General features: G+C 44.4%; 4 protein-coding genes across 4 annotated transcripts in view; 2 read left to right on the top strand and 2 right to left on the bottom strand.

The window, feature by feature from the left end:
• The window catches only part of LOC132380392 (uncharacterized), a 38,234-nt gene extending 34,264 nt beyond the window's left edge, over positions 1 to 3,970 (bottom strand). Inside the window, exon 1 of the mRNA XM_059949142.1 lies at positions 3,833 to 3,970. The gene's annotated coding sequence lies outside the window, so the exon portion shown is untranslated. The remainder of the gene's footprint in view (positions 1 to 3,832) is intronic.
• tmem234 (transmembrane protein 234) lies at positions 239 to 19,995 on the bottom strand. Its single transcript, XM_059949149.1, has 5 exons — positions 19,943 to 19,995; positions 16,744 to 16,895; positions 11,797 to 11,863; positions 5,679 to 5,771; positions 239 to 4,153 (listed from the first exon to the last, which is right to left on the bottom strand). The coding sequence occupies exons 1-5, from the start codon at positions 19,953 to 19,955 to the stop codon at positions 4,077 to 4,079; spliced, it is 402 nt and encodes a 133-aa protein (XP_059805132.1). The 5' UTR covers positions 19,956 to 19,995; the 3' UTR covers positions 239 to 4,076.
• Positions 19,948 to 27,890, top strand: part of eif3i (eukaryotic translation initiation factor 3, subunit I) — a 29,707-nt gene continuing 21,764 nt past the window's right edge. The window contains exons 1-4 of the mRNA XM_059949148.1: positions 19,948 to 20,074; positions 20,972 to 21,064; positions 23,225 to 23,312; positions 26,941 to 27,006. Coding sequence (XP_059805131.1) covers positions 20,072 to 20,074; positions 20,972 to 21,064; positions 23,225 to 23,312; positions 26,941 to 27,006 — 250 coding nt within the window. The 5' untranslated portion in view covers positions 19,948 to 20,071. The remainder of the gene's footprint in view (positions 20,075 to 20,971; positions 21,065 to 23,224; positions 23,313 to 26,940; positions 27,007 to 27,890) is intronic.
• On the top strand, positions 23,323 to 26,925 carry LOC132380394 (uncharacterized). Its single transcript, XM_059949147.1, has 2 exons — positions 23,323 to 24,473; positions 24,976 to 26,925. The coding sequence occupies exons 1-2, from the start codon at positions 23,979 to 23,981 to the stop codon at positions 26,065 to 26,067; spliced, it is 1,587 nt and encodes a 528-aa protein (XP_059805130.1). The 5' UTR covers positions 23,323 to 23,978; the 3' UTR covers positions 26,068 to 26,925.

Raw genomic sequence — 27,890 nt, 5'->3', positions numbered from 1 at the left:
TCTCTCAGCTCTATACATTACTCAATCATTACATGTCTGTAATGATATTGCAAATGAAACTAATGATTACAGTTCCACATTGTTTGTTCACAATATAGTTGTTAGTAAGTTTGTTCCAGAGATAAGAAATGACTATCCAGTATTCAACTTAATCTATTGCTCTGCAACTTTCTGCCACTGTATTATCATCTTGCACGTAAACAGTGTATATTCACAGATTACGAAACGACACTGGAAAGACGTTTTTTAAAATTATCTTTAATATAAAATCCCAATGCTACACAAACCTGTCTTGTCCAGCACTAATCGGGCCAGATACTAAATTTTACTCAACACATGATACCCAGAGGCTCATTTCTCTAGTTCATTATTTGCACCTCATCAAATCTGTCCTTCAGACCCTTAAATTCCTCACATTAATACGGCAAAGAATTATTTCTCATATCTCAGGACTCTCAGAAGGAAACTCCTTGCAGTAATCATAAATAAAATACTATTTGGTGAAATTTTAGAAATCTCACAAAAATCATGAGGGTATTGTGCCCATAGATATAGTGTTATTGTAAGGCTTTTCAAAGACATTCATACCATCTAGTGGCAGGAACAGGAACACCATACCAGGGACTGGTCAGATATTATTCTCAGGTTTTGCCAATCAGTGCACAGACATCGGATATTGTCTGATAACTTTATACTCATGGCAGCAACACCTTTCCAGTCAGCTACTTCTATTTCCTGATGCTCGAAGCTGATCACTGACTTCAGAAGGGGAAGGAGGGTTTAACATGTTCTGTTCTGCATTGGGGGATGGGCAAGAGAGAGAGAGTCAGCAGCTTTAAATTCCTGGGCGTTTACATATTGAATGACTTGTGCTGGACCGATCCAAACACATGGAAGGTGTCTTTACTTTGCTAGAGGTTTGGCTTGTTACCAAACACTAATAACCTTCTACAGATGTCCTGTTGAAAGTACAAAGATGAGAAAACTTGCAGATGCTGGAAACCTCGTCTTTTTTCCCCAGTCCTGATGAAGGGTCTCAGCCCAAAATGTTGACTGTTTATTCTTTTCCATAAATGCTGAGTTCCTCAGGCATTATGTGTGTGTTACTGTTGAAAGTATCCTGACTGGTTGCATCATGTTTCTGTACAGCAACTTGAAAGCATAGGAACACAAGAAGCTGCAGCAGGGAATGGGCTCTGTCTAATACAACCCAGGCACATCCCTCCCCACTCACAGTCAGAATGGTTCATTCATCAACATGAGACACCATCTCAAAGAGGGCAAAATCTATCAGCAAAACATTGGGACTGGACGGTATGAACCGCAGGGTCCTGAAGGCGTGTGCTGATCAGCTGTATGGAATTCCCCAGTGCTATTCAATCTGAGTCTGTGTGGAAAGGGTCCCAACTGTGTGGAAAACATCAGGTATGGTCCCAGTACCCAAGAAGGACCAATCGAAAGTCTTGAAATTCTACTGTCCAGTGGCCCTGACCTCACACATCATAAAGACCCTAGCGAGGCTGGTCCTGGCTCACCTCCAACCCCTGGTCAGATAGCCCGTGATCCCCTGCAGTTTGCCTACCAGGAGCATATTGGAGTCCACGATGCTTTTATCTACATGCTGAATAGAGACTATTCCCATTTGGATAAGATGGGCAGCACTGTGAGGATCATGGTTTTTGATTGCTCAAGCGCCTTCAAAACCACACAGCCCTTATTACTGGGGGAAAAGCTCCATTCAATGCAGGTTGGCACTTCCATTGTATCTTGGATAATGGACACAGCTTGTGTGGCTTAAGAGCTGTGTCAGACATGGCTATAAGCAGCATTGGGGCCCCACAAGGGACTGTATTGGCCCCCTTCCTGTTTACTCTGTATACCTCGGACTTTAATACAACACTGAGTCATGTCATCTTCAGAAATTCTTTGATTACTCAGCAACAGTTGAACGTCTAAAAGAAGATGGGAGGATGAATACAGGGCCCTGGTGGAGGACTTTGTCAAATGGTGCAAGCGGAAACATCTGCAGCTCAACATCAGTAAGACAAAGGAAATGGTGATGAACTTTTGGAAGACTAAGCTTGCACTATTCCCTGTTACGATTAATGGTGAGGATGTGGATGTGGTGAGGACCTACAAGTACCTGGGGGTGCACCTGGATGACAGACTTGAGTGGAACACCAACAAAGAGGCTGTGTACAAGAAGGGCCAGAGTCACCTCTACTTCCTGAGGAGCCCGAGATCCTTTGCAGAATGTGGGCCTCTCCTTCACATGTTCTACCAGTCTGTTGTCAGTACAATCATCTATGCGGTGGTGTGCTGGGTAATGGCTTTGACATAGGTGATGCCAACAGGCTCAATAAAACTGATGAGAAAGGCTAGATCTATAGTAGGAGTCAAACTAGACACACTTGAAGCTGTGGTAGGACAAAGGACCTTACAGAAAATCTTGGCAATTCTGGGCATTGTCTCTCACCCTCTGCATGCCACCTTGGCTGAACAGAGGAGCACTTTCAGTAACAGACTAAGACAACTGCACTGCTCCAAAGGGTGCTGTATGAGGTCATTCTTACCCTCGGCCATTAGACTTTATAATGAGTCAACCTATAGCCAGGGAAGTGATGACTCCCTCCTGTTTGACTGTTTGAGGTAATTTATTTTTTATTCTTTCTTACTTCCCTTCCAATATGTGTACACCTGTACACTTGTAATGTTATTGTAACACTGTAATTTCCTTTGGGATCAATAAAGTATTGATCTATCTATCACTGTGCCATCGAATTGCTGTTCCCATCAGCCAGGAAGTACAGAAGCCTGAAGTCCCACACCACCAGGTTCAAGAACAGCTACTTCCCTTCAACCACTCAGTTCTTGAACCAACTGCCAAAACTTTAATCACCACGTTTATTAAGCAACGCTGTGACAGCTTTGAACTAATATGGATTTTACTCTTTTATAAACACAAGTTTGCAGTTGCTGGAAATCCAAAACAAAATGCTTGAGTAACTCAGCAGGTCAGACAGCATCCATGGAAAAGAGTGAACAGTCGACGCTTCTTCAAGACTGGGAGGGAAAAGTGGCAGGCGTTTGAATTAAAAGGAGGAGGGAGGGGAAGGAAGATACCTGGTAGGTGAAGTCTTGTGCGTGAGAAAGGCAAAGGGCTGGAGAAGAAAGAATCTGATAGGAGAGGAGAGAAAGGAAAGGAGGAGGAGACCCAAGTGAGAAGTGAAAGGTCAGAGAGGTAAGGGAAATTTGTTCACTGGAAGAAGAAATCGGTATTCATGCCATCAAGTTGGAGGGTACGCAAATGGAGTATGAGGTATTGCTCCTCCACTGCTCCACCCTGAGGGTGGCCTCATCTTAGCACAAGAGGAGACCATGGATCAACACATTGGAATGGGAATTGGAATCTGAACTACAATGCTTGGACACTGGGAAGTTCCGCTTGTGTTGGATGGTGTGAAGGTGCTCTACGAAGCGGTCCCCCATTTGACTAAAATGGATTTTGTTTTCTTTTGTTCTAATTGTGGTCTTTCTTGTAAAAAACGTGCATAAATTGTGTTGAATATTTTTTTCTTGAATGCTATGTGCCTGTGATGCTGCTGTAAGTAAGTTTTTCATTACACCTGTGCATACAAACACTGGTGAACTTAACAATAAACTTGATTTTGCTGTCCAGTTTTACATAGCTTTTCACTTCCTTCCATGGTTATTTTGACTTTGTGCACCTGTTGGGAGTAACTACTATTCATTGTATATCTGTCAATACAGATTCTAGTCTGAAAACTTCAAGTTGTCAAACAGTAGCAGCCAAGCATTGAAAATTACTTGCCTCTAATCCAACACCAAATTGAAGATAACTGGAATGTTTAGGGTGATACATATCTCTAATAAAGTTGTGGATACACCAACTGCAGTGAAGTTTTATACTGTGCAAGTTAATTGACCCTGGATTCTGCTACACCCCGGGAAGATGTGTTGTTTACAGTTTCTTCATCATTTTAATGGCTGATCACATTCAGCAAAAGAATGAAGAGCTTCTGTTGGTGGTTTTGATAGGTTTGGCCACCTTTGTGTCAAGATTCCGCCCTGACATTGCTTGCTATGCACAAAGTAATTCCCATGAGAGTCAGCAGCATTCCTGCAATCTCCTCTGTGTAAAGACATAAAAAAGGACATTTTTAGTAAGCAGGTCAACAAAAACACAATAGGTGGTCTGATCTGCACGATGTTGGCGTGGTTTAATCATCTGCTTGTGATCACTTAAGTGGACTCAAGTGTACAAAGGATGTCGAAGGCTTGACAAAGTGGCTACAGACTTGATGCTTCCTGTGGCCACAACAGGGGTGATCATCTCAAAAAAGGAATCAGCCATTCAGAGATTTCTTCACCCAGAACTTGGTGAATCTTTAAAATCCTCCATTCAAAAGGGCTGTGGAGGCTCAATGGGTCAATTACTAAGTATATTCAAAAGAGGGCTTGATAGGTTTTTGGATTTTAAAGGAATTATGGGATATGGGTGAGTGCTACTAAGCTAAAAGGTTAACCAGGATCTTACTGAAAGGGACATTGAGATGTGTGGTAGAACAAAGATATCTGGAAATGACAGTCCATAATACATTGAAAGTAGCGGCATGTAGGTTGGGTCATAAAGGAAGCTCTTGGCACATAGGCCTTCGTAAATCAGAGTACTGAATACAAGACATGGGATATTATGTTGAAGTTGTATAAAACATTGGTGGGCCTAATTTGGAGTATTGTGTCCAGTTTTAGTCACCTTCATACAGGAAGGATGTAAATAAAGTTGAAATCGTACAGAGAAAATTTTCATGGATGTTGTCACAGACTGTAGGACCTGAGTTATAAGGAACAATTGAATAGGTCAGGACTTTATTCCTTGGGAGTGTAGAAGATTGAAAGAAAATTTAATAGATGTATATACAAAATTACGTAGGGTATAGCTAACAGTAAATGCAAGCAGGCTTTTTCCACTGAGGTTGGGTGGAACCCTTATTTAACGGGAACATGAGGGGAAACTTTTTCACTAAGAGGGTTGTGAGAGTGTGGAATGAGCTGCCAGCACAAGTGATGCATGCAAGCTTGATTTCAACACTTAAGTGAAGTTTGGATAGGTACGTGGATGGTAGGGATATGGAGGGCTATGGTCCCAGTGCAGGTTGATGGGAGTAGGCAGTTTAAGTGGTTTAGCATGGACTAGATTGGCCAAAGGGTCTTTCTGTGCTGTACTTCTCTATGGTCCAATGACTTGTGATACGCACCAGCTGCTCATACAACCATCCATCACCCGCTCCCATGAATTCACGTGACCCTTAGCGGGGCTTGGGGGCGAAGCAGGTGCTACATTTGGCCCAAGGGTGACCTGCAGGCTAGTGGAGGGAAGGAGCACTTAGAGACGCATCTTCATCTCATCACCCATCATAAGTATTGCACGTGAGAAATTCAACATAAAATTTAGAAGATCCCTCTCTACTGAGAACATACTAATGTAAGCAGCTCAAAGACAAAATAAACACAAGGCAACAGGAAATGGAGAATATGTTTATGGAGTTAAATAAAGAAAAGTGAAGAGACCCAGGCAGAGCATAAAACAGAGGCATGAATTGAATTCTTCATTACCGTCAGTAAATGTCACACTGTGTAAAACACATTGTACTTACGTTTACCACCAATATCTTCCCCCAGTAACTTTCCAGTTATCAATGTGAACAAAAATGTAAGGGCATTTGACATGAGCACAGCCAAGGACAAATCTGTAGAAACAGAGAGTTGTATTTAATAGTCACTTAAGGACTTACAAGCCCAATGGGCCTGCGCTCCCAATTATACCCATGTGACCAATTAACCAACTAACCCGTAGGTCATTGGGATGTGGAGGAAATCCACCTGGGGAAAACTTCTTACAGACAGTTGCAGAAATCAAACCTGATTGGTGACCATTAAGCACTTTAAAGCAATTGTGCTAACCACTATGCTATTGGTAACAAACATTGAAGAAAGTGTGTGCCAGTTTCCGTAGAGGAAACTTGTACCAGTGTAGGAGAGTTTTCAAGTGGAGCTATATAAACTGAGCATTTTGTTAGTTATTATTTGAAATTACAATAATTTTATGTCTTAGCACTGTAATACTATGGGGGGTGGGGGAAGGAATTGTCGACATTTGGGGTGGAGTTCCTGCATCCTACATCCTACTTATGAGCCAATGCAGGCAACATTCAAGAATTGACAATTCCTCCCCATAGCACAAATGAGTTTCCGAAATGACTGATTGAAAAGCATTTTAAGGCCAAGCATTCAGAGAACACACCACAATCAACAGCACACTGATGATGTCTCCTCACAAAACACTTGCAAGATTGGAGACCAACTCAACCCAACCACAGACAATTCCTTTCCCCCACGGATGCTCTTGTGTATACAGTATGTGGTTTGATATACCGCTGCCTGTAACGCTCAGCTGTTTACAAGCACTTCAGCGGGCTTTTGCCTCAGATTCAGAGAGCAGCAGAGCACTACTACCAAATCAATTTAATGTTTCAATTCAAGAAATTACTGTTTAATCAGGTATTTTACATTTCAAATTTATTCACAGAAACCCTATACAGACCCCTGACTAACAAGAAGACAAAACTCTCAGGAACAGTATTCCCTCCCATTTATTTTTAGTTATGTGAGATCTATCCTTGGTTCTTTGAGTCAGACTTTTGGAATTCCAAATTCCAAAGTTTTGGAGTTAGGAATAAATATGAAAAATATAGACTCGTGTCCAGTTATTAGATATTTCCTACACCTAATAAAAATGCCCACTGAGTGTATGCTCGTGATCCTCTGCTGCTGTAACACACCCACTTCTAGGTTTGATGTGTTGGTCACTCAGAGATGCTCCTTTGCACACTACTTTTGTAACGTGTGGTTATTTGAGTCACTGTCATCTTCCTGTCAGCTTGAACCAGTCTGGTCATTCTCCTCTGAAGTCTCTCACTAACAAAGTGTTTTCACCTGCAGAGCTGCCATTCACTAGATTTTTTTTTGTTTTTTACACCATTCTCTGTAAACTTTAGACTGCTGAGTCTGAAAATCCCAGGAGGTCAACAGTTTCTGAGATAAGCAAACTGCCCCATCTGGCACCAACAACCATTCTAAGGTCATAGCCATTTAGATCACATTTCTTCCCCATTCTGATGTTTGGTCTGAAACTCAGCTGAACCTCTTTACCATGTCTGTATGCTTTTATGCATTGAGTTGCTGCCATGTGATTGGCTGATTAGATATTTGCATTAATGAGCAGGTGTACAGGCATACCTAATAAAATGGCCACTGAGTTTATGTAAACAGCTTAAACTAGATCACATTTTAAGTTTAAATCCCAGTCATGATGCCCTGAGCTCAAATTCCTTGGCTAAGCTTCTTGACAGAGACTTTTTGCAACAGAAAGAATACCATGTTGAATCCACATCCATGATGTCCATGGACCTTGAGAATAATGCAAACTGAGCCTCATCTGGGGATTGGATTATTGTCAGGAATGTTATTATATTGAGAATACCAAGAAGGATAACTGACATATTAAGAAAGCAGCCAAACTTCAAACTTAATTTCTGACCTCAGGTTCCTGAGAAAGTTTATTCCAATCAATATTGATTCAAGATTCAAGAAGCAAAAATTGAAGATTCAAGATTCTTTAATGTAATTTCCTGTATATAACGTAAAGCAGAACAAAATAATTGCAGCATTAAAAATAGATTTACAATAAGATAAAGAATGCAATAATAATTTAAAGGGACACAGTGAATATAAATACATTAGATAGCTTATATTTATAGATTGATGGTATGTCCATAAAGTGACACTAGGCACAGGAGTGTCTGTACATAAGGTGACTGACAGGAAGTGATAAAGTAACACACACAAAATGCTGGAGGAACTCAGCAGATCAGCTGGCATCTATGGAAATGAATAAATAGTTGACATTTTGGGCTGAGGCACTTTTTCAGGACTGAGAAGAAAGAGGGAAGATGCCAGAATAAAAAGGTGGGTGGAGGGTAAGGAGGATAGATAGGAGGTGATAGGTGAAGCCAGGTGGGTGGGAAAGGTCAAGGGCTGGAGAATTTATATTGCATACATTCTCTGATATTAAATGCAACTTTTGAACTATTCCCTTTTTTAGTACTATTTATCGACTTTCCTAAGTGTGGGCATGTGATGGCACAGTAAGCATTCTTGGTGGTGGTATTGTTATGAATGCACCACAGCTCTGAGGGGCTGAAGGGGTGGGGGAGCCCCCTCCTTTGTGAGAATCGCAAGAGCACTAGTTGAGGGGGGGGCTAGTAGACCCAGGAAATGGGAGAGAGAGAGAGACGTGCCGAATAACTCGTTCCACCGCGATCCAAAATAATGCAACATTGACCATTGTCTCATGGAGACCACGTGCAAGCCCTCGGGCAAAGTGGGCTGGTTGAGAGAGAGATTGCATCATCCCAACCTGATTGACATCTGAGACCCCGTGAGGAAGTATAAAGGAGGGTCTGGGGGAACACCCCCTTCAGACGCACCAGAAGAAACACTAACGATCCCGTAGTAGCGGGAAGCCATTAGAAGGAAGTCACGTGCGTTGGATTCTGTGCCTGAAATCTGTGGCTGGAATCACGGAAAACCGCTTTTAGCTAACAACGGGGAAGCCCGCTCCCCTGATTCAATGGATTTGCTTCATAAAGACCCGGGCAAGTTTTCTTTTCTCACCGATCTCTCTCTCTCTTCAACAAGTGAAAACCCAGCGGTCCCCCCCCCACCCCGAAAGCCAGAAGCCTGCAGGAATTTGAGTGACTTTTATATTTCCATTGGACAATATATTATCCCCTAGACCAGGGGTCAGCAACCTTTACCACTGAAAGAGCCACTTGGACCCGTTTCCCACAGAAAAGAAAACACTGGGAGCCGCAAAGCCCGTTTGACATTTAAAATGAATTAACACTGCATACAACGTTTTTTTTTGCCTTTATGCTATGTATAAACAAACTATAATGTGTTGCATTTATGAAATTGATGAACTCCTGCAGAGAAAACGAAATTACATTTCTGCATGCAACAAAAACATTTTGAACTCCGAAAAAAAGACGTTGGGTTGAAAGTTACTTTTAAGTAAAATATTCAATGTCTATTTGAGTCCTTCTTGTATTTATGAAAAACGCCGAACTTAAATTTTCCGCCAGCAGCAAACCAAAAATAACGTCAGCCAGCTGTCATCCTGAAAAATGAAAGGACTATTTCACTGAACTATGAAAAAATATGAATATAAGTAAAATAATAGGCAATTAAAATATTTATCATACTTGGTTAATGGGATTTCTGCTCCTGGACCTCAGCGCACAGCGTCTGCACATCAGGGCTGTATGATGTCACCTTCATATTTACACAGGATCGCAAGCTGTCATCTGTGAGGTTTTCAATATCACTCCATTTGTGTTTCTGAGCAAGAACGGCCTTCTGACGGGCAACATCTTCAAGGTCTGCTGTCAAGCGTCTAAACTTGGACACCCATATGTCTTTGTCGGCTATGTCGGCCAGTTCCATCTCAAGATCAGGTTGACTCACACCTGTCAATGCAGTCGTATTCAGTAGGGAAGGATCGATGCTTAAGGGAGTGACCGGGAAGGATAATGTGTTTTTTTCCTCTCTGAACTCACAGAAGCGTTTCCCAAACGATGTTTGCATTGCGATGATTGCAGAATGTAAATACTCCGAAATTATCATGTCGTGACCTTGTTTGAACTCTCTCAAATTGGGGAAGTGAGACAAAGTGCCTTTCTGTAAATCTCTGGCAAGCACTGTCAACTTGCGCTCGAATGCCAAAACATCCTCCAACATGTGCAGGGCTGTACGTCCTTTCCCCTGAAGAGCTGTGTTCAGCGTGTTCAGGTGCGCTGTCATGTCTACCATGAAGTGTAGCTTTTCCAGCCACTCTGGCTGTTCCAGCTCAGGAAAGGTGAGCCCTTTGCTGCCCAGGAAAGTTTTCACTTCTTCCAGACACGCGACAAAGCGTTTCAGCACCTTCTGTCTGGACAGCCAGCGATAAAAACACGTTGTAGCGGTGTCAGTAAACTGCAGTCAAAGATAGCTTTATTCGAACTAAACAGCCTTGCTTTTAAGCCTCCCTCAACCCAGCCCCCATGGACGCAGATGCTGCAAAAGACGCGTACTCACAAACCCCCGTAGGCTATCTCCCTTAGCCGGAATGCCGGCTAATTGTGAGCCGTTTCGGATGTGGCAGGAAATGTACAAGATCACCATAATTACATTTCAAAAGCTAACAAACTAACATAAAATACATTTTAATTAAATACTGACCAATTATTTCCCAAAGCCACAGGGAGCCGCAGCACAGAGGTGAAAGAGCCACAAATGGCTCGGGAGCCGCAGGTTGCCGACCCCCGCCCTAGACAAACAATCGAGCTGTTTCTTATTGATGGTTATTATTAGACCCACGCTTTTAGATTGAGTAGTGACTACGTATATTATCTGTATGTTTGTATTAATATTATTTTTGTGCCCCTTTAATAAATAAAGACTCTTAAAAATAGTACCATCAGACTTCAACAGACCACTCTATCTTTGCTGGTAAGTGATCCAGTTACGGGATTTCGTAACAGTATCACAGTGGTCAAGTGTGATAGCTCCTCTGGTTCCACACAATATGTTGGTAGTAGTTATGCAAAGGATTCTTCAAGCTGGCCTGGTTGATGGTGACCAGAGCGTGTACAGGAACGAGATATGCCAGCTCGCTGAGTGGCGCCGCAACAACAACCTCATACTCAATGGAATTGATTACGGGCCTCAGGAGGGGGAAGTTGAGGGAACACACACCAGTCCTCTTAGAGGGATTAGCCATGGAAAGGGTAAACAGTTTCAAGTTCCTGCACGACAACATCTCTGAAGATCTATCCTGGGCCCACCATATTGATTCAATGACACAGAAGGCACGACAGCGGCTATATTTCATTAGGAGTTGACTTGGTTTGTCACTGAAGACTATAGCAAATTTCTACAGGTGTACCATGAAGAGCACGCTAACTGGTTGCATCACTGTCTGGTATGGAGGGGCCACTGCACAGGATTGGAAAAAGCTGCAGAAAGTTGTAAACTCAGTCAGCTCCATCACGGGCACTAGCCTCACCAGCAATGAACACACCTGCAAAAGGCAATGGTTAAAGAAGGCAGCATCCATCATTAAAGACTCCCATCACTCAGGACATGCTCTCTTCTTATTGCTAACATGAAGGAAGAGGTACAGGAGCCAAACGACACACACTCTACATTTTAGGAACTGTTTTTTCCCCTCAGCAATCAAATTTCTGAATGGTCAGTGATGCCATGTACACTATTTTTCTTTGCTCTCTTTTTGCACCACATATTTAATTTTTCATTTATATTTACGTAATTAAAATTTTACAAAGTCATGAGGTAGTGTTCATGGGTTCAATGTCCATTCAGAAATTAGTTAACAGTGGGGAAGAAGCTGTTCCTGAATCGTTCAGTGTGTGTCTACAGTGATATTAAACCTGATTCTGATTCAGTGTAGATGTGGCCTAGGTTTCATGTTTTATTTAAAAGCTGGTACTTCACGCAATGCATCTGTTTCCAGTGGACTGTCAGATTAGTGTTATATAGATTAGTGTTTCAATCTTTGGAATGGGACCAGAATCTGGAATACGGTGAGTGTTCAACTGAACCACAGTTGTCATATACTGTAAAACACTGATAGAAATAAGTAAACACACAGACCTGTAGAAGCCAGGGTGAAGTAGTAAAGAACTGACCCGCTTTGGTTTAGAAGAAAAGGTATCATATACTGCAAAACAAAAATGGATGTGAGTTAGCAGACAGTAAGTGGTTTCTCAGCTTTCCTACCAACACCAATACAGTAACATTGCTCTGTAGTCTAAAACAACTACTGTACTGTAGGTAACTGTTAGGAGAGAGGCGTTGGAGCTGGTGCACTCCACCAGGGGCAGTATGATGCAATGTCCAGGCTGGAGGCGGTGCTGCCCCCCAGTGTTCACTCAGCAAAAGACAAGCTGTATTGAGGTTGACTGCAGATTTCTGCCACATTCATGGACTCCGGGTCTGGACTATATTTTTGCGTGGCTGTATTTTACTGATACCTTACACATGATTACTATCTTGTATGTACTATGTGTGTTTTGTGCTGTGTGTGACTGTTGCAACTTGGCATCAGAGTAACGCTAATCTCGTTTGGCTGTATTCGTGAATGGTTAATTCAATTCAATTAAATTTATCACCCAAATGGATCATTGAGACTTTTAGTGGAGCTAGTGGGAATCCAGGTCAAGTCCCGTTCTACATCAGGCATTACTCATACAGTGGATGCTCATAGATGTTCCTCACAATCAGGCATTGTTATGTGCTGCACAGTGCATGAAAGCACCATCAATACAATGAGATGTTTTTGTGGAGAATTACCTTTCCAGGCTCCAATTCTGTGGATATTTATTTGAAAAGGACTTAATGCTAAGTGTTTATGAGACATACTTTGTTTGTCATATACATTAATGATCTGGATGATGGGGTGGTAAATTGGATTCGCAAGTATGCAGATGATACTAAGATAGGTGGTGTTGTGAATAATGGAGTAGGTTTTCAAAGCTTGCAGGGAGATTAGAAGGGTGGGCTGCAAGATGGCAGATGGAGTTTAATGGTGATAAGTGTGAGGTGCTATATTTTAGTAGGACTAATCAAAATAGGACATACATGGTAAATGGTAGGGCATTGAGGAATGCAGTAAAATAGAGTGATCTAGGGATAATGGTGCATAGTTCCCTGAAGGTGGAATCTCATGTGGATAGAGTGGTGAAGATAGCTTTTGGTATGCTGGCCTTTATAACTCAGAGCATTGAGCATAGGAGTTGGGGTGTAATGTTAAAATAGTACGAGGCATTGGTGAGGCCAAATTTGGAGTATTGTGTGCTGTTCTGAACACCGAATTATAGGAGAGATGTCAACAAAATAGAGAGAGTACAGAGAGGATTTACTAGAATGTTACCTGGGTTTCAGCACTGAAGTTACAGAGGAAGGTTGAACAAGTTAGGTTTTTATTCTTTGGAGCATAGAAGGTTGAGGGGGGACTTGATAGAGGTATTTAAAATTATGAGGGGGATAGATAGAGTTGATGTGGATAGGCTTTTTCCATTGAGTGTAGGGGAGATTCAAACAAGAGGACATATTGAGAGTTAAGGGGCAAAAATTTAGGGGTAACACGAGAGGGAACTTCTTCACTCAGAGAGTGGTAGCTGTGTGGAACGAGCTTCCAGTAGAAGTGGTAGAGGCAAGTTCAATTTTGTCATTTAAAAAAAAATTGGATAGGTATATGGACAGGAAAGGAATGGAGGGTTATGGGCTGAGTGCAGGTAGGTGAGACTAGGTGAGATTAAGCATTCGGCACAGACTTAGAAGGGCCGAGGTGGCCTGTTTCCGTGCTGTAATTGTTATATGGTTATATAGGCATTAACACGAAGAAGTCTGCAGATGCTGGAAATCCAGAGCAACTCACCCAAAATGCTGGGAGGAACTCAGCAGGTCAGGCAGCGTCTATGGAAATGAATAAACAGTTGACGTTTCAGGCTGAGACCCTTCTTCAACACTGGAAAGGAAGGGGTAAGACACCAGAATAAAAAAGTGGGGGGAGGCAGAAAGAGGACAGCTAGAAATTGATAAGTGAAGCCAGCTGGTGGAAAAGGTTAAGATCTGGATTAGAAGGAATCTGAAAGGAGAGGAAAGAGGTTCGAAGGAGAAAGGAAAGGATAAGGCATTGGTCAAACCGCACTTGGAGTTTTGTGAGCAATTTTGGGCCCTCTATCTAAGAAAGGATGTGCTGGCATTGGAGACAGTTCAAAGGAGTGTCACGAGAATGATCTGGGAATGAAAGGGTTAAGGTATAGCATTTGGGCCTGTACTTGCTGCAGTTTAGAAAAATGAGTGTGTGTGTGTGTGTGTGTGTGTGTGTGTGTGTGTGTGTGTAGGGGAAATCTCATTGAAATCAATTGAATATTGTAAAGCTTTGATAGAGTGGACATGGAGAGGATGTTTCCTATAGTGAGGGGAATCGAGGACCAGAGGGCACGGTCCTCTGAATAGGTAGGTGGCCCTTCAGAACAGAGATGAAGTGCAATTTCCTTCGCCAGAGGGTGGTAAATCTGTGGAATTCATTGTCACGAACACCTGTGGAGGCCAATTCCTTGGGTATATTTAAAGCAGAGGTTGATTGGTTCTTGATTAGTCAGGGTGTCAAAGGTTATGGGTAAAAGACAGGAGAATGGGGTTGAGAGGAGTAATAAATCAGACATGATGCTATGTCAGAAAGACTCAAAGGGCCAAATGGCTTAATTCTGCTCCTATGGTGATCTAGGAATCCCATCGAGTGGTTTTAAGGATAGGAGCTGAATGATGGATGAAAGGGCTGCAGGCAGCAGTTCTAAGGTCAGTGTGACTGTCAGGAGCCAACAGGAATCATCACAGCTATGAGAAACCTGGAGAAATCTGGATGAAATCAGATGGGAAGCCAGTGGTGTGCCACGGAGAATAGTCCTGGGACCTTTGTTGCTCATTATTTATATAAACAATTTGGAAGTTAAGGTACAAGGCTCAATTAGTAAGTCTGCAGATGATAATAAAGTACATGGTATCGTAGACCATGAAGAAGGTTGTCAAAAACAATGGGGCGGGGGGAGGTGGTGCAGAGCTTGAGCAGCTGAGTAATTGGCTGAATATTGGCAAATGAAGTTTAGTTCAGATAAGTGTGGTGTTGCATTTTAACAAGTCAAACCAGTGGAGGACTTAAACAGTACCCTGGAGAGTGATGCAGAACAGAGGTGGACACGGTGGTGAAGAAGATATTTCGCATGTTGGCCTTTTTCAATCAGGCAATAAGAATAGAAGTTAGGCTGTATTGTTGCAGTTGTACATGATGTTAGTGAAACACATTTGGAGCATTGTGCACAGTTTTGGTCATCGTGTTATAGGAAATCGGGAGGCGGGGTGGAGAAACTTCTCTACCAAAAGAGGTGTAAAGCACTCCTTTCTTCTGCTAGCCTGCAGGTCACCCTTGGGCAAGGAGTAGCACCTGCTTGGCACCCCCCCCCCCCCAAAATCAGGGTGACGTGAAGCCACGGGAGCAGGTGATGGAGGGTCGTATGAGCAGCTGGTGCATATTACAAGTCCTGGTTATGCGACCAAACAGACAATCTCTGAAGACCAATGGGGATTAGCTTGATCACACCATGGTTAGCATGGATGAGTTGGGCTGAAGGGCCTGTTTCTGTGCTATATTACTCTATAACTCTAAATGGGAAAGTTGAAGTTGTGGAATATGGGAGCAGTGAGAGAAGGAATAGATTGTGAAGACAGGGGAAGGGGTTGGGAAATTCTTTGGTGGATAAGGGAAGGTCTGAGCTGGGAATAATGGAGATGGAGGCTGCAGAGTAACAGCATCACAGGGTATCTGTAGGGGCCAGATTGGTAATGTAGAGATTAGCACAGCACTTTACAGCAGCCACCATAAGATTAGTGTTCAATTCCTGCCATTGTCTATAAAGAGTTTGTTTGTTTTCCTTATGACTGCATGACTTTTCTCTGAGTGCTTCAGTTTCCTCCCACATTCCAAAGGCATAACAATTGGGGTTAATAAGTTGTGGACATACTATGTTGGTGCTGAAGGCATGGTGACACTTTTGGGTTTTCCTGCACAATCATTGCTGATTTAATTTGATGCAAAAATGATACATTTCAATTTTTAATCTTTAAATTTATTAAAATTTGTGTAGTCGGGCACATCGCATTTACCTAAATCTGACATAATCCTGCCTTTCATACAGAATCATCAAGAATTGGTTAAGCAGGCAGCACAATGGTGTAGTGATTAGTGTAATGCATTACTGCACCAACAATCAGGGTTCAATTCCCAACACTGTCTTTCCAAAGAGTGAGTTGTGAGCATGCTAATGTTGGCATTGGAAGCATGGCAACACTTGCGGGCTGCCCCCAGCACACCCTCAGACTGTGTTGGTTGTTGATGCAGACAAAGCTTTCCACCATATATTTTGGTGTTCAAGGGTCAAATAAACTTTTCTTTAATTTTTGAGGACAGGGCTACAGAAACAGCAAAGGTTATTGGATTTCAGAAGAAACTAACTGCACCTGAGATGCTTTGGGTTATATTTGAGAGGTAGGAAAATAATTTATATAGAAGTGAAGCCTCACTGTTGGAAGTGTATTTAACATTTTTAGCTTCTAGAACCTATCAACAATAGTTATTCTTACTTAAGCATTTCTCTTTGATACTAATTTTGAAGTAAATTCTCAGCAAAATAAAGGCCTACTCAGTCAGGAATAAATATTCGAGCAGTGAGCAAGATCCTGGTTTGGAAAGCAGGGGGTTAGCGTGACTGAGGGGCAAAAGGCAGGGAGTTGGAGTGATCGCCAATCCACAATAGTTAGTGAGTAAGAAGCAAGACTAGGCAGAGAGACAACATCTAAACCAGTAGCTCAAAGCTGCCAGAGGTGAAGTGTGTTCTCTAAAATTTCACCAAACAGCAACACGGACATTTTATTCTGACTTCAATAAAGATGGAAAAAAGATAAAAAGTGAAGATTTCTCTGCATAACATTATTCATCTTAAAGGCAACTCACTTAGAATTTGAAAATCATGTCATTACCTTGTAATTAAAAATTAAAAATTTCATCTCTGCAAACAGCTGGGCGACAGCATTCCCACACTTCACCTTCTCTATGCCCTCAGTGCCCTTCTTGAGGAAAGGGTTGGTCGCGCCCCACAACACTGCCACCAGGATGAGGCAGAAAGCCTCCACTGAAATAGAAAGCACAGAAGTCAGCTACAGCCCACTGACTAATACATCATGTTAGAGAAGAAACCTCTGGAACTATGACTAGACCAGTCCTCTAGAATATGCCTGCTCTGCAGAACAGGGATTCCCATCCTTTTCATGCCATGGGCCCCTACCATTAACAGGGAGAGCTGCGGGCCCCAAGTTGGGAATGACTCTCTAGAAGAAAGAATACTGTATAGAGATATGTATGGGTGCAATGTAATGTTTCAACATTACAAACTTGTTCAGCAAGTTAAACTTGCAGGAAATGTATCTCCAGGCCAAGCAAGATAACCAGAAACAGAATAATTTTCAAAACCACACACACACACACTTAGAGGATCTCAAAACCTCCACTTCAGAGTCAGAGGGCAAATTCTTATGAAGAATCATCACTTGTTTCTCTTTCCTCCGACACAACCTGACCTACTGAGGGTTTTCAACAATTTCGCTTTTTAACTTTAAAGTTAAAGACATTACATTTGTCATCATCATTATTATTATTATTATTATTATTATTATGTGCTGTATCGTATGACATGGGTACTCATGGTCTTTGAACATGATTGCTCTCGGCAAACTTTTCTAAGAAATGTTTTGCAATTGCCTGCTTCTGGGCAGTGTCTTTACAAGACGGGTGACCCCAGCCATTATCAATACTCTTCAGAGACTGTCTGCCTGGCATCAGTGATCGCATAAACAGACTTTGTGATGTGCACCAGCTGCTCCTATGACCATCCACCACCAGCTCCCATGGCTTTACGTGACCCTGATCGGGGTTGGGGGGGGTGGTTAATCAGGTGCTACACCTTGTCCAAGGGTGACCTGCAGGCTGGCAGAGGGAGGGAGGGAGCATCTTACACCTCCTTTGGTAGAGGCGCACCTCCACCCTGCCACACATCATCATACACAGCTTAAATCCGGAAGATAAAACTTTTTGCACAATCCCATATTTTCACACTTCACATATGTCATGACAGAGGAGACTATTTGGCCCATCATATTTATGCCAGCTATCAGAGAAATCACACCAATCCTATGCCCCTTCTCACTTCCCTGTAACCTTCCAATTTAAGATGACTATTGCATCCTATTCCATTTCGTGGTTGCCTGTAAGGAGACAAATTTCAAAGATATATGAAGTTTATATATTTTGATAATAAAATGTACTGTGAACTCTGTTCTATAATATAAATTAAAACAAGTGCACCAAGTGTTCCACCAGCCACCTCTTCCACAACTTTTGTTGACATTCATTATCCTCCCCAGGCTTCTCAATCTGCTTTCAACCTTGGATTTCTCCAAGAAGACCACAACCTTGTCATTGGGTTTGGAGGCTTGCATGCCTCACTGACCCAGACAGCTATGTTGGCTGGAGTCAGGGCTTTATGCTTTGGCTCTTGGTAGGGTCACCCATGCCAAACAGGTCAAAGGGCCAGAGTAAGAGTGGTCCATGGGACCTCCAGGTTTGGGGGTTCAGCTCAGGGCTAACAATCCTGACTGGTAAAATAAAATTGTTACAGAAACAGCAATGAAGAACCTTTCTATATCTGAATGTGACATTATACCTGCGTCTCCACCTGGGACTTGTATGACTGACAGTAGTGAAAACCAAGAGGAAGCTACTGATATGATGAAGGAAGCCCTGAACACCGACAGAGATGGAGGACGTTCATTGCTGCCCTAAATGCCAGCGGTGTAATAGGCAACAAACTAAACTCAACCTTGGCTTAATCAGAAATTCAAGCATTAATGGGGTTTTAACAATAGGATGCGATAGATAAAAGAAATCATTTTAATTACCCAGCAAATAAGCTTTCACATTCAGTGAAGAATTATCTTATAAGGGTTATGGAATGCTTGCTTTTATTAGTCGAGACATTGAGTTCAAAAGTCAAGAGGTCAACTGTATAAAACTCTAGTTAGGCCACATCTGGAGTATTGGGTAGTTTTGGTCATTCGACTATAGGAAGGATGTTGAGATTTTGGAGAGGGTGCATTAGAGGCTTACCAGGTTGCTGCCTGGTTTAGAGGGCATATGCTATCATAAGAGGCTGCAATAAACTTGGGTTGTTTTCTCTGGAGCGCCAGAGGCTGAGGGGAGATCTCAGAATTGGAATCCAGTTTAATATCACTGATATGAGTCGTGAAATTTGTTAACTCAGCAGCAGCAGTACAATGCAAATAAAATTCATAGATTCAATGTCCGCTTAGGAATTGAGGTTTACAAGATTACGAGAGGCATAGATAGAGTAGACAGGGAGTATCTGTTTCCCAGCAGGGTTGAAATGTATAATACCCGAGGGCATGCATTGAAGGTGAATGGGGGGGGGGGGGTAGGCTCAAAGGGGGATGTGAGGGGTATGTTTTTTACTCAAGAGAGTGGTGGATGGCCTGGAATACACTGCCTGGTGTGGTGGTAGAGACAAATACATCACAGGGTTTAAGAGACATTTGGAAAGTGTACATTGGCACATGTACGTATGGAAGATGGGGGGATATGGACATGGTATAGGTAGGTGATATTGTCTGTTTTTTTTATTTACTTCTTAGCTGGTTCAGCACAACATTGTGGGCCGAATAGTTTGTTGTACTCCTCTATGTTATAACTTCAAACGTAGATAGCTGGAGGAATGTTAAAGATGGGAATTCAAGTCAGACAGGAAGGATTGTTTTCAACCAGTCGGTGAGAAATCAGAATTTATAGAATAGTGAACACCCGCACTCCTGCTCAAGAGGATAAAATGAGACATCACGAAAGACCAGGGACCTTCATCGGAGGAGAGAGGCCGGAGGGGGTCAGGATGGCAAGTTCCCTCCCCGGGGGAATCCCAGTGAACCAGCCGGAGACCTGCTGTCACTGACCGAGGCCTCAGGCTCGCGTTCGCACCCGTCCGCCCTATAAGAGCCAACCGCCCCGCCACCCCCATCGAGCAGCCCGCGGAGAGAGGAAAGAGAGTAGACCAGCTCTGACGGGCCGAGCGGCGACGGACAGGCGGGGGGGGGGAAGAATCCCACCGACACTCACACACAGTCGCCATGGCAGCGGTACCCGCCTTCTGACCCTTCACCTTCGACGCCACTTCCGGCGGCGTGCGCGGTCTTTCCGGTCACCGTGTGGCGTCGGAGGACGAGGGAGAGAACCGGCTGCGGCACCATGGTGGGTGGGGACCGGGGACAGAGGGGGATGTATGTGTGCGTGATGGGGGACGGGAGCCTCGCTCGGTCCGCCCGAGCTAACCGGTCCTCCGACAGGCCCCTGGGCCCCTCTCAGTAGCGAACACAAACCTGGGACTCGGCCTTATCCGCAGCGCGCTTTGAGGCAGCTTAGAATCGATGGGCCGAATAACCAAAGCCTCTCTGGATCTTTGGTTCTCTTTATCCAACGTGTTCTTGATTTGCAGATAGACGATGAATGATGTTGCTGTCAGGGTTACACAGCCTCTGAGCTTTTAGCCTGGAGTGACTCTTCAACTCAACTTCATGAGGCCAGTGTCCATTGAATTAAACTGGACCGGGCTCCTTATGACTGTGGAATGGATTCTGGGGGCCAGGTCATGTTTCTGATAGTTATGTCAATCCAAATAGTGGCCAGATGAGTGAATCCGTGTGACATTGCTTACCAGCTGAATTATTTGAGAGTTTTTGTGGAAACCATTTGTGAAAAGATTAATGCTAGAAGAACAGTAAGGTTTAGAGAATTTGTTTAATTCATAACAGGTTCACAATATGGTACATTTTCAATAATTAATATCTCAGCCTGAGCATTGGTGTGTAGATACATCTATACCAAAGGAGTTGTAAGGTGCTCCTCCCCTCTACTGGCCTGCATAGTCCCCATCAGGGTCGCATGAAGCCATGGGAGCAGGTGGTGCTGGTTATTAACCACTGACACTAGAGACAATCTCTGAAGAGTATCAATAATGGCTGGGGCCATCCGTCTTATAAAGGCAATGGCAAGCCACTTCTGTAGAAAATTTTGGCAAGAACATTCATGGAGAGAACAAATGGATCAACTGTTGAATGTAATCAAATTTCTTTTTCTGTCCTGTGTCAGAAACCCATCCTGTTACAAGGTCATGAAAGATCAATCACACAAATTAAATACAACAGAGAAGGAGACTTGGTGTTCTCCTGTGCGAAAGACACTGTAAGTACACATGTAATTTCAATGGAATTCTCATTGCCATACTAAACTAATCAGTAATAACTTTGTGGGGTAGTGGTCAAATGTGTAATCTATATGTGATGTTACAATACATAGCTAAGATGCCCAAGAATTTTGCACAATACTGTTGTAATTTTATGTTTTGCACTGTACTGCTGCTGCAAAACAGATTTCATGAGATGTATGAGTGATGATAAACCTGATTCTGATATGGGTCTCCATTGTGGACTGAGAGTGGGAAGAGGGCAGGAAGAGGGGAATCATGTTTGGGAAGAGGGGAAGGATGAGGGGAGGGAGTGGGAAGCACCAGAGAGACATTTTGTAATGATCAATAAGCCAATTGTTTGAAATCAAATGCCCTTGTCTGGTGTCTCAGGGCTGGTTGCCACCCCCACCCCTGAAACTCCTTCTCTGCCACCTGTCCCACACCCCTCCTGTGACACTCCACCCTCACCATTCACAACGTTGTTTGCTGCCACCAGATTTACAAACTCACACTCCACTCCACATTGACAAATACTGTACAAATATCTTAGCCACCCAGGTTATACATATGTACTTAAGACTTGTGCATGGTACACAAACTGTGAAAGGTGAAATCTGGTTTGTGACAGAACAATGAAATAACAGATATTTAACAGATGTTTAACAGGGTTTAACAGATGAATTTCAGATCAGATGCAGATTCATTTTATTTACCAGATGTACATCGAAACATACAGCGAAATGCATTGTTTGCGTTAACAACCAACACAACCTAAGAATGTGCTGGGGGCCACCCACAAGTGTCGCCATACATTCCAGTATGAATAGCATGCCTGCCCTCAATGCTCAGCAGAAAATCAGAAGCAACAATGACAGCAAAGCACGCCCCATTCCCACCTGTTCACTGTGCCGACATACCCAGCCCTGAGACATCAGGGAAGGTCATCTGATTCCAAACAATTGGTTTATTGACCATTACAGTATGTCTCTCTGGTGCTTCCTGCTCCCTTCCCCCTTTCCCAACCGTGAGTCCCCACTTCTTGCCCCCTTCCCATTCTCAGTCCACAGTAGAGACCCATATCGGAATCTGGTTTTTCAGAGTTTTGAAGAACATTTGTTATTAAAGAATGTATAAATTATACATCCTTAAGATTTGTTTGCTTACCAGCAGCCGAAGCAAGAAACCCAAAAGAACCCAGTTTGAAAAACATAAAGGCCAGTGCCCAATATGCAGAGAAGAGGGGGGGGAACAAATCATGCAAACAGTGGAAGTTGGTAACAATATAGTTCCAAATCACGGAGTAGGCCGAAAGCCTCAGTATCTGTCCGTCAGGCACAGAGCACAGCAGCCACGGGCGGTCTTCATAGCCTCTGCCATGGAGACAGGAGTTCGCTTCCAATCCCGACACTCTGACTTTCCGGTTTATTTGAGCCGGTGTTTAAATTGTCGAAACAGCACATCTCACCTTCCACTTAGAACCCAGGTGCCGCTGCAGCAAAAGGCTCTGAGCCTAGACCACGCCACTCAGCCCAAAGCCGGTCTCGATTCCTCCAAATCGTCTCGGCACCCAGAATGATCCAACCTCGTACCTGGATATCTGTACGGACATGGAAACTCCTCTGTCTCAATTCCTCCTCTCGGAATGGCTCACTGCATTTGTGTCGATTCTGCAGCATATCAGCACAGTTCATCCCTCGAATTCACTTTGCCTTTGCTCGCCATTGTTTCTGGTTAATTTACCACAATTTACCTCAGAAAAGGTATTACCACTCACGTAGATCATGAAATTTGTTTTTTTTGGGGGAGGGGGAACAGCAGTACAGTCCAGTACAGGTGTCTCCCGCTTTATGCCACTTCGCTTTTCCAAAAGACCTACATTAGTAACCTGTTTTCACATTACAGAGAGGATTTTCGCTTTTACGAAGATTTTTCTCATATAAATTAATGGTTCTTCGCTTTACACCATTTCAGCTTAAGAAAGGTTTCATAGGAACGCTCTAACTTTGTCAAGTGGGGGACATAAAATTACTACAGTACTGTGCAAAGGTCTTAGGCACCCTAGCTATACATATGTGCTACAGGTGTGAAGTGAATGTAATTCTTGGGGTTAATGTTGGCAGACCGCGATAGCTTCTTTGCTTTTTGCTCTGGTACAGGTCGTTAACGTCTGGTATTCTTTGAATGGAGAGAGGCTGGGCACTTACAATGGCCACACTGGAGCGGTGTGGTGCGTGGACGTCGACTGTATCCTTCCTGCTGTTTTATGTTTAGAGTTTGTTCAGCAAATAACGCACGGATAAATTTTAACGCACTTACTGTAAATACTTCATTACCTCAGAGTTACTTTGGGCTGCCCTGAGTTTTGGAAAACACTTGAAATATTTTAGTCACAATGTGGATGATGCCCATTTTGCCCATCATGTTGTCCCATTTATACGTGTCAGAATTCACAGTAGCATAGTGGTTAGCACAACACTTTACAGGTGACCCGGGTTCAATTCCCACCGCTGCCTGTAGGGAGTTTGTGTGTGCTTCCTCTGGCTGCACTGGTTTCCTCCCACAGTCTTTGTAAATTAGGCTGGGGTTAAATTGGGAATTGCTGGACAGTATGGCTTGAAGGGACAGAAGGGCTTATTCTGCGCTATATCTCCATAATGTGGCGACCCATTTCCTAGCGTATCCGAACCGACTCACAATTAGATAGCCTATGGGGGTTTGCGAGCACAGAGCTTTGGAGCCTCTGCGCCATGGGGGGCCGGTTGACAGAGGCTTAAAAGTGAGGCTGAAGTTTTCGAATAAAGTTTTTTCCTTCGACTGCAGTTACCGACTCCGTGTCGTAATTTTAGCGCTGCGTGTAGCACACCGCTACAATTGGTGACCCCGACGGTCCAAACGATTTTTGGACCAGAAATGACCGACGCCGCCTCTGTTCATGCGGTTTCGTTGAAACTGCCAGGTTTCTGGACACAGCGCCCAGACCTGTGGTTCCAGCAAGCCGAAGCCCAATTCCACATTCGCCAGATCACCTCAGAAGACACCCGCTACTACTACGTGGTGAGCTCCCTCGACCAGGACACAGCGGCCCAGGTCGCGGAGTTCGTACAGTCGCCCCCGGCAGACGGCAAGTACACGGAATTCAAAGCCCTGCTCCTCAGGACTTTCGGACTCTCACGGCGCAAGCGGGCTGCCCGTTTACTGCACCTGGATGGCTTGGGCGACAGACCTCCATCGGCTTTAATGAATGAGATGTTGTCTCTCGCCGACGAACACACACCCTGCCTCATGTTTGAGCAGGCATTCCTGGAGCAGCTGCCCGAGGACATCCGCCTGCTGCTGTCCGACTCGGATTTCAGTGACCCCCGGAAGGTGGCAGCCTGGGCGGACTTGCTGTGGAACGCCAAAAAGGTGAGCGGGGCGTCCATCGCACGGATCTCCCAGCCCCGCTCCCGGCAGCAAACCAGTCCAGGCCCGGCCGCAGAGCCCGCTAACCCCCGGCCCAATGAACACTGGTGCTTCTACCACCAGCAGTGGGGTGCAGAAGCCCGCCGTTGTCGCCCGCCCTGCAAGTTCCCGGGAAACACCAGGGCCAGCCGCCGCTGATGGCTACGGCGGCTGGCCATCGGGATAGCCTCCTGTATGTGTGGGATAGAAGGTCAGGACGCCGGTTTTTGGTTGATACTGGGGCTGAGATCAGCGTTTTACCTCCGACGAGTTACGACACCCGCAGCAGGGCACCGGGTCCCCCCCTGAGGGCCGTGAATGGCAGCTCCAGGACCTCCCCGTGGGCCCGGGTGAGAGGACCCTACTCTGTGACGTCGCCACCGGCCAGCCCCGTCCAGTCGTCCCGACAGCATGGCGGCGCCGCGTTTTCGACTCCATTCATAACTTGGCGCATCCCTCCATCCAGACAACTGTCCGGATGGTTTCCAACAGGTTCGTTTGGCACGGACTCTGCAAACAGGTCAGTGAATGGGCCGGAACGTGCATGCACTGCCAGACGGCCAAGGTGCAGCGGCACACCAAAGCCCCACCGCAGCAGTTCCATCCCGCCCACCGGCGTTTCGACCACATTCATGTGGATATCGTGGGCCCCCTGCCAGTGTCGCGCGGAGCGCGTTACCTCCTGACTATCGTGGACCGGTTCACAAGATGGCCAGAGGCGGTCCCGCTCACCGACACCACCTCCGAATCTTGCGCCCGAGCCCTGATCGCCACCTGGATATCTCGCTTTGGTGTACCAGCCCACATTACCTCCGACAGAGGCGCCCAGTTCACCTCCAGCCTATGGTCAGCTATGGCCAGCCTTTTGGGGACTCAGCTGCACCACACAACTGCCTACCACCCACAGTCGAACGGGCTAGTGGAGCGTTTCCACCGTCACCTGAAGTCGGCCCTCATGGCCCGCCTGCGAGGAGCCAACTGGGCGGACGAGCTTCCCTGGGTCCTACTCGGCATCCGCACAGCGCCCAAGGATGACCTGCACGCCTCGTCAGCCGAGTTGGTATACGGCGCGCCCCTGGTCGTCCCGGGGAGTTCCTACCAGCCCCAAGGGGGCAAGAGGAAGAACCCGCTGCAGTCCTGGGCAGACTTCGCGAGAAGCTCGGTAACCTGGCCCCCATACCCACTTCACAGCATGGGCGGCACCCGACCTGCGTACCCAAAGACCTACAGAACTGTAAGTTTGTGTTTGTACGAAGGGGCGGGCATCGGCCACCGCTGCAGCGGCCATACGAGGGGCCGTTTATGGTGCTCCAGAACAACGGGTCCACGTTCGTGCTGGACGTTGGGGGGAAGGAGGAGGTTTTCACGGTGGACCGCCTCAAACCGGACCATGTGGACCTGGCGCAACCGGCCGAGTTTCCGGCGCCTCGGCGCAGAGGCCGACCTCCCAAGCAGGTTCTGGCCCAGAATGTGGACATTGGGGGGTGTATCGCCGGTTCTGGGGGGGGGGTTATGTGGCGACCCATTTCCTAGCGTATCCGAACCGACTCACAATTAGATAGCCTACAGAGGTTTGCGAGCACAGAGCTTTGGAGCCTCTGCGCCATGGGGGGCCGGTTGACAGAGGCTTAAAAGTGAGGCTGAAGTTTTCGAATAAAGTTTTTTCCTTCGACTGCAGTTACCGACTCCGTGTCGTAATTTTAGCGCTGCGTGTAGCACACCGCTACAATAAAATAAAAAATTCTGGGTGGGAGCACTGTTCGAAACTTGAAGGTGAACAAATAGTAAAACTGAATAATTTCCACAGTCATGAGAATTTTACCATTACCTGCATTTCATAATGTCAGTTTTTCAAATGGGGGTATATCTCCTGTCCTGCTGTGTGTTTACCCAGTAATAGGACTGAAAACCTATTGTGGGTGGAAGAAGCTTTGAGTAGCTTGTGACCTCTTAATCTTGATGCTGGACACCTGCGATTTGTGAGATCCATTTCTCTGAGTGCCATCTTCTACAAAGACTGATGAGCTGGTGCAGTTTTTATAGGATCATAAAATATGGATTACTGTAAATAAATTTTTCTAATTTAATCCTTCAGGTTTTGTATGATCATTATGAAAGGAAAACCTGCAGCTTTTTATTAGAAAAATTCAGAAGTTTTGTAAAATAAAGTATTTGAAGACTTTGGGGAATCTACACAATTTTAGCTACCCAGCAATAGTTCATTATCAATAAGGTGATCAGACATTGAACTGTAACTTTAGTGCATTTGCCCGACCCTTTTCGCATTACAATGTAATGTCACTGTTCAAGGAAACTGAAAATGCTCCCTGGAGATACTTTGGTTATTCTGACACTGAGTACCAGTGTGTGTCTGTGTTTAACTTCCAGTTTCCTAACAGGTGATTCTTATTGTCCTTGATCTAATAATCAGGGGATACAAAGCAAGTGTTGACCGGTTCTGCAGATAACTCGTGCAGACTTTGGGACTGTGAAACAGGTGAGAACTTGCATTTCTGAATGTTAAAAAGCATTTTTTGTTCGTTGGTGATACCAGCTTTCTTAATTTCTTTCCATTCTTTCTAAAGGCATTGCTCTCTGGCAAGAGCTAGTACCCTTTGAGGCTTTGCCAGCTGAACCACTGTAATGTTTGGTGAAGTGAGAATAGTACCTGTTCAATCCAGGATTGAATGCCTGCCCAATCCTTTATCCTAATCCTGCCTTAAAGTTTACTGAATCCAAACATCTATCCCAGCATCATATGACTTGAATTGAACATCCACGAGAGCTTGAATCAGGAAATTCCTACTCTGAATTTCAAGAGGAGTTAGCAAGGATATAATGCTGAGATTTTATGAGGCATTGGTCAGACTGTTCTTGGAGTATTGTGAGCAGTTTTGGGCCCCTTGTGTGAGAAAGGATGTGCTGACATTGGAGAGAGTCCAGAGGAGTTTCATGATAATGAAGGGGTGTTTGTTGGTTGTGGGCCTCTACTCGCGGGACTTTTGAAGAATGGGATGGGGGGGTTCGCATTGAAACATAGTATATTGAGAGGCCTAGATGGAGTGCATGTGGAGAGGGTTGAGGACCAGAGGGCACAGTCTCAGAATAGAGAGGTGAGCATTTAGAATAGATGAGGATGGACTCTGCTGTTATAAGAACATTGAATATTCCTTAGTATGATAAGGTGACTCTTGACTTCACAGTTGCAAGAAAAAATTTGTGAACCCTTTGCATTTACCTGGTTTTCTGAATTAATTACTCATAAAATGTGGTCTGATCTTCATCTAAGTCACAATAATAGACAAGCACAATCTGACTAAACTAATAACACAAAAACAATTGTACTTTTCATGTCTTTATTGAACACATTATTTAATCTTA

The sequence above is a fragment of the Hypanus sabinus genome, chromosome 24 (genome assembly GCF_030144855.1).
Source record: "Hypanus sabinus isolate sHypSab1 chromosome 24, sHypSab1.hap1, whole genome shotgun sequence".
Taxonomy (NCBI): Eukaryota; Metazoa; Chordata; class Chondrichthyes; order Myliobatiformes; family Dasyatidae; genus Hypanus; species Hypanus sabinus.
The sequence above is the reverse complement of the archived record's forward strand: the minus strand, read 5'-3'. Positions and strand labels throughout refer to the sequence as shown.